We start from the raw sequence: 5,103 nt of genomic DNA on the forward strand, positions 1-5,103 counted from the left end.
GGCCCTACTGCCTGCCTCCCAGGACCTTCCTCCTCCGTCCTGCCCTCTGCACCATCAGGGGACTAACTCTGGCCCCAGAGAGAGCTCCCTGGTCTTGTCTTCCCAGGACAACACTGGGTCTGACATGAGCCTCACCAGCCAAACCTATGGTTTTTCCAGTAGTCATGTATGGATGTGAGAGCTGGACCGTAAAGAAGGCTGAGCATCAAAGAATTGATGCTTTCAAATTGTGGTGCTAGAGGAGACTCTTGAGAGTCCTTTCATAAATGATCTTTCTGATCGAACTAACCTTGAAAGGGTTTTGTTGTTTGCAACCAAAACCCACATAGCACAGATGGGTGGACGATGATCTAGGAGTTAAGGAGTGGTCTTGGAGTGGATGGGATGCAAGTGTCCATGAGGGTGTCCAGGAAGCCACCCGGGGCCACCGAAAGTGCAGCAAGGTGTCAACTTGAACATATACACTTTTATTAGTAAAGGGGACAGAAGGGGACTGGGCCTGACTCAGCCGATGGCCCCAACTCTCGGGGGCCATTGGCTGGGCTCAGGCCAGCTGTAGGAATGGCAGAGCCCAGAGCAGAGGAAGGAGCAGCAGCATCGGGCAGGGGTCCAGCCTGCAAGTGTCGTTTTGGGCCAGAACCTCTCGGATCCACATGTAGTGCGCACTGACATTGGTGTAGACACCCGGCCGGTTGGGCCTACCGCAGCCCACTCCCCAGCTCACGACTCCAACTTGATACCACAGCCCTTTCTTTTCACAGACCAAGGGCCCACCTGAGTCACCCTGGGGACCAGCATGGGTGAGTCCAGCCTGGGGCGGCACGGGAGGGGTGAGCAGAGAGGCCAGGAGAGCAGGAGGGGCTGTGGAGCCAGGCAGAGGGGGTGCAAATCCCACCCCTCCCCTCCACCGAAGTGAGCAAGCCTCAGTTTCTGCATCTGCAAAGTGGAACAGTCGCCCCCCGCCCCCAGGGTGGACACGAGGCCCGAATGGAGGGCAGGGACGCAGGGTGCTTTCTGGCCGGGGCAGGGAGGTGGGCAACTGGGGTGATATGTGAGCTGGGGACGGGAGGGACACTCACAAAGCAGGAATCCTTGCCGCCTTGAGGGTCGCCAGCGCAAATCATGTCTCCCCAGATGTCAACGCGGAAATCGGGCATTGAGAACAGGTGATTACACATGGTCGTGTTTATGATCCCGACCTGCACTTCCTGGAGGGTGTAGGGATATGGCAGACCTTCCACGGAGTTGAGGGAACAGAGAAAGATGGCATCCTGAGCCTCTCCTCTGCCATCAGAATGGCACAGGCTATGAAGGTACGCGGTGGGGGGACCCTGGGGCACCCACAGAACCTGGGACATTGCCCTTGACTCCTCTGCTATAGCCCAGCACCCAGCACGTGGTGGGTGATGAACACACCACAGAAGGGCCTAGAGACGGGACAGGCTGTTACAGCTTCCCTCTCTGCAGCCTGCAGACAACAGGCCCTGCTCCAGCCCCTGGGGAGAGACCTTAGCACTCCAGGGTGGGGCTGGTGCAGCTGGGACGGTTTAGGATCTGCACAGTCCAGCGCCCAGTGCCTGCAGGCGTGGGGCAGCCTGGCGCGCTCTCTCTCCCCCTGCAATGCGCCTGCCCAGCCGGAGCCCAGAGCTCTACCAGGTGCTCCTGCAGCACCCCTAGGATGCAGTGCAATCAGCCTCCATCTTGGGTAAGAAAAGATTCGGGAGGAAGGTCACCCTCCCTCAACCCCGGCAAAGTACCAGGAGCCGTCAGAGCCTAATATGAACCCTTGCATGCTAAGTTATTTCAATCGTGTCCAATTCTTTGCAACCCCACGGACCATGACCCACCAGGCTCCACTGTCCATGGGATTCTCTAGGCAAGAGTAGTGGAGTGGATTGCCATGACCTCCTCCAGGGGGTCTTCCCGACCCAGGGATCGAACCCAAGTCTCTTATGTCTCCTGCATGGGTCAGCGGATCCTTTACCACTAGCACCCCTGGGAAGCCCTGATATGAGCCCAGGCCTGTCCAAAGTCTAGACCTGAATCACCTCCTTGTCCTGCAGAGGATGGTGACCCCATTAACACTGGAAGGTGGTGAGGCAATCGTTTCTTGGCTGCCAGGCGCTCCGCTAAGCCCTCATGTAGGAATGCTTTTAAGGCTCGGAACTACCCTCTCTGGTAGGAATTATTATCACCTCACTTTACAGATGAGTAAGGTGAGGCAGAGTGAGATGAAGTGCTTTGCCCAAGGTTTCCCCACTAGTACAGAGTATATCAGCTCTGGGGATGGGGTCAAGAAGTCACCTTCTACCTGTCGGACTGAGGGTTCAGCTGGAGCTGGGTGTAATTGCCTGTCAGCTGGGGGAGAGGCAGTGTCAGCCTGGCTGGGCCCCTCAGCTCAAGGCCATCCAGCCCTTTGGGCCCAAGAAGTCTACACTAAGGCACTTTCTCCAGCCCCCTGGGGTGCAAGGAAAGGACAGGGCAGGTCTCCAGTCGACTCCCCTCTCCTTGCTGGCAATGCCAGGTGTGTGGCTGGCTATCCTCTCTGGGCCAAGGAGCCCTGGCTTCTCCATGGATCCCCAGGGCCTGGGAAACGCCCCATGCCTCTCTGGGCTTCCTCATCTGTAAAGCAGGCATAAAGATGCTCCCAGCCTCTTTGGCAGGTAGACTTCAGAAAGAAGAGAGTCCTTGGAGCCCAGAACCATGCTGGGACACACAGTGCACCAGGGGAGCTTGGTCTGTCACGGCTGCTGTGGTTGAGGGCGAGGCAGGGCCGCGCTAGGCCCGGGAGCAGCAAGACCGGCGGTCTAATCTGTGAGCCCCTCTGGGGGGCCTGGGCCCAGCGGATTCAAGGGACTCGTGGTAAGAGAGAAATGGGTGGCAGCTAATGGCACCCCACTCCAGTGCTCTTGCCTGGAAAACTCCATTGGCAGAGGAGCCTGGTGGGCTGCAGTCCATGGGGTCGCTAGGAGTCGGACACGACTGAGCGACTTCACTTTCACATTTCACTAATGCCAGCACATGCAGCCCCGCACAGACTGGATGGGAGCAAGGCTGGAGCAAGGCTCGAAGTTTCAAGGAGAGAGAATGAATGAGCTGGCACTCCAGGATGGGAGGGCTCCCCCCTCCCACCGCCCCTGTCGGTGCAGAAGGGGTGGGGGAGCTGGAGTGGGAGGCTGGATGGAGGGGGTGGGGGAGCACCCTGCTGGGGTAGAAAGAAGGGTTTCCTGAAACACACACACACCCTCCCCCCACAGCACCCAACAGACACCCAGCAGGCTGGGTGTGCTAGCCTGGGCCTTCCTCTCTGGTTTCTGGCTCACAATCTCCGGAAGAGAAGGGGAGCTTAGGGTACAGAAAGCCCTGCCCTACGGGCGAGGGGCAAGAGTGGAGAGCCAGCGTGGGGAGAACACTGAGCAGGCTGCCCGTGGGAGGCTGGCGCAGCTGGAACCAGCAGGCGATGACACTGCCACCCTCGCCTGGCCCAGACCCATCTGTCCCCACACTCACTCAGCTCTTCTTCAATGTCTCCCCAGCCGGTCACCCAACAGTCACTGCTGTTCTCAAACTCGGAGATGGAGGCCATGACACAGATGGGCTGGATGTACTTAGTGTAGGTGACTGAGGAGGACAGCTTCACCAGGGCGATGTCATACACCGGAGCGCCCAGATAGAAGGGGCTCAGGAAAATCTGGTCCACATAGTAACGGTTGTAGTAGGCTTGCAAGTTCCAAATGGATGGTGCGGCTGACAGCTCCCCAAACTGGACTGACCAGTGAAAGGGATTTCGGTTGCTATCAAGGGAGGAGAGAGCCCTCAGGGGTCTTCAAAGGGAGGGTGGGCCACCCCAGCACGCCTGGGGCCGCTCCCTGAGACCGCCGGGCCACTGCCCGACTCATCCCGGACACAGGTCCTCCTTCCACAAAGAGGCCAGGGTAGAAATGGGGAGAACCCTGAGCCCCAGCCAAAGTCCCACATCTGGGGACTTGGGGCAGGAGGGTGCCTCCCCTGCCAGCTCACCTGGCCAGTCACTCAACCACCTGTCGCCTCCAGGGCCCTCCTCTTAAGGGGACCAGCAGGTTGATGGGGGTTACACAGGCTGGGCTCCACACAGCTTCCGGGACCACCGACCCCACCAGCCGGGCTCCTGTCCAGCACTTACCTCAGCTCATTCCTCCCCAGGGGGCACACCTCCGCTGGGAGGTGAGGTGAGGAAGGTGGAGGCTAGAGGTGCCATTTGGGGACAAACGAAGCAAGAAAGAGAACAAGACACACAAATGTTCCGGAAGAAACCGCATAGGGGTTCCTCCGGGAGCGCCCTGGGGGCCTCTCGCCGGTGTGGAACGGGCTGCAGCCCAGCCTGGGGCTCAGGAGCACACGAGGGCCGCGCCCACGTGGGACATGGGCGCGCTTCCTGGCACAGACCCGGGACGCGGGGTTAGCGGGCCCCCTTCCCCCAGACTCACTTTTCAAAGCAGTGCGCAGCCGAGAGCACCCAGCGGCGGTTGAGCAGGCTCGCTCCGCAGAAGTGGGAGCCCCACAGACGCAGGCTGCCCTGCCACGGCCACTGCCCAATCTCTGCATCCTTTCCACCCACTATGCGTGTCGGCATGACCCGTTGGCCACAAGGCCCTGGGATGGACAGACGGACACCAGGCTGAGCTGCGGGAGCCAGGCTCATCCTGTCCACCCTCACCCACTGGGAAGGGAAGGGGCTCCCCGGGGAACCGCGCGTCCTGGGGTCCTGCCACCCAGGAAGAGTCGAACGCTGGGGACCCGCCCCACGTGGCCCGAGGGCGCCCCCCCGGTCCTGCCCGTCCCCGGCCCCCCGGGGCCCATCAGTTACATGCGAGCATCGACGAGTTCTGAAAACCTGGAGCGGGGAGAGGGAAAGCTGAGGCGCCCTTCGCGCTCGGGCCCACGAGCCCTCCGCGGGGAAGCGCCTCCTGCACGCCTTACCTGGAAGCAGCAGGTCCTTGTCCCGAAAGGCTGGGGGCAGGAGACGAGGTGAGCTCGCCCCTGCCTCCTCGCGCCCCAGCCGCCCCCTCACCCCGGCTCGCGCCCGCAGCCCTCGCCGCAGCCCTCGCCCGAGCTCACCCTGCT

At 60.8% G+C, this 5,103-nt stretch overlaps 1 protein-coding gene across 1 annotated transcript; it reads right to left on the reverse strand.

The window, feature by feature from the left end:
- On the reverse strand, positions 977-4,671 carry LOC108633876 (testisin-like). The gene is made up of 3 exons (XM_018040102.1): positions 4,467-4,671; positions 3,511-3,815; positions 977-1,208 (listed from the first exon to the last, which is right to left on the reverse strand). Exons 1-3 carry the CDS (start codon positions 4,610-4,612, stop codon positions 1,171-1,173), a joined length of 489 nt encoding a protein of 162 aa, XP_017895591.1. The 5' UTR covers positions 4,613-4,671; the 3' UTR covers positions 977-1,170.

Source organism: Capra hircus, chromosome 25 (assembly GCF_001704415.2).
Source record: "Capra hircus breed San Clemente chromosome 25, ASM170441v1, whole genome shotgun sequence".
Taxonomy (NCBI): domain Eukaryota; kingdom Metazoa; phylum Chordata; class Mammalia; order Artiodactyla; family Bovidae; genus Capra; species Capra hircus.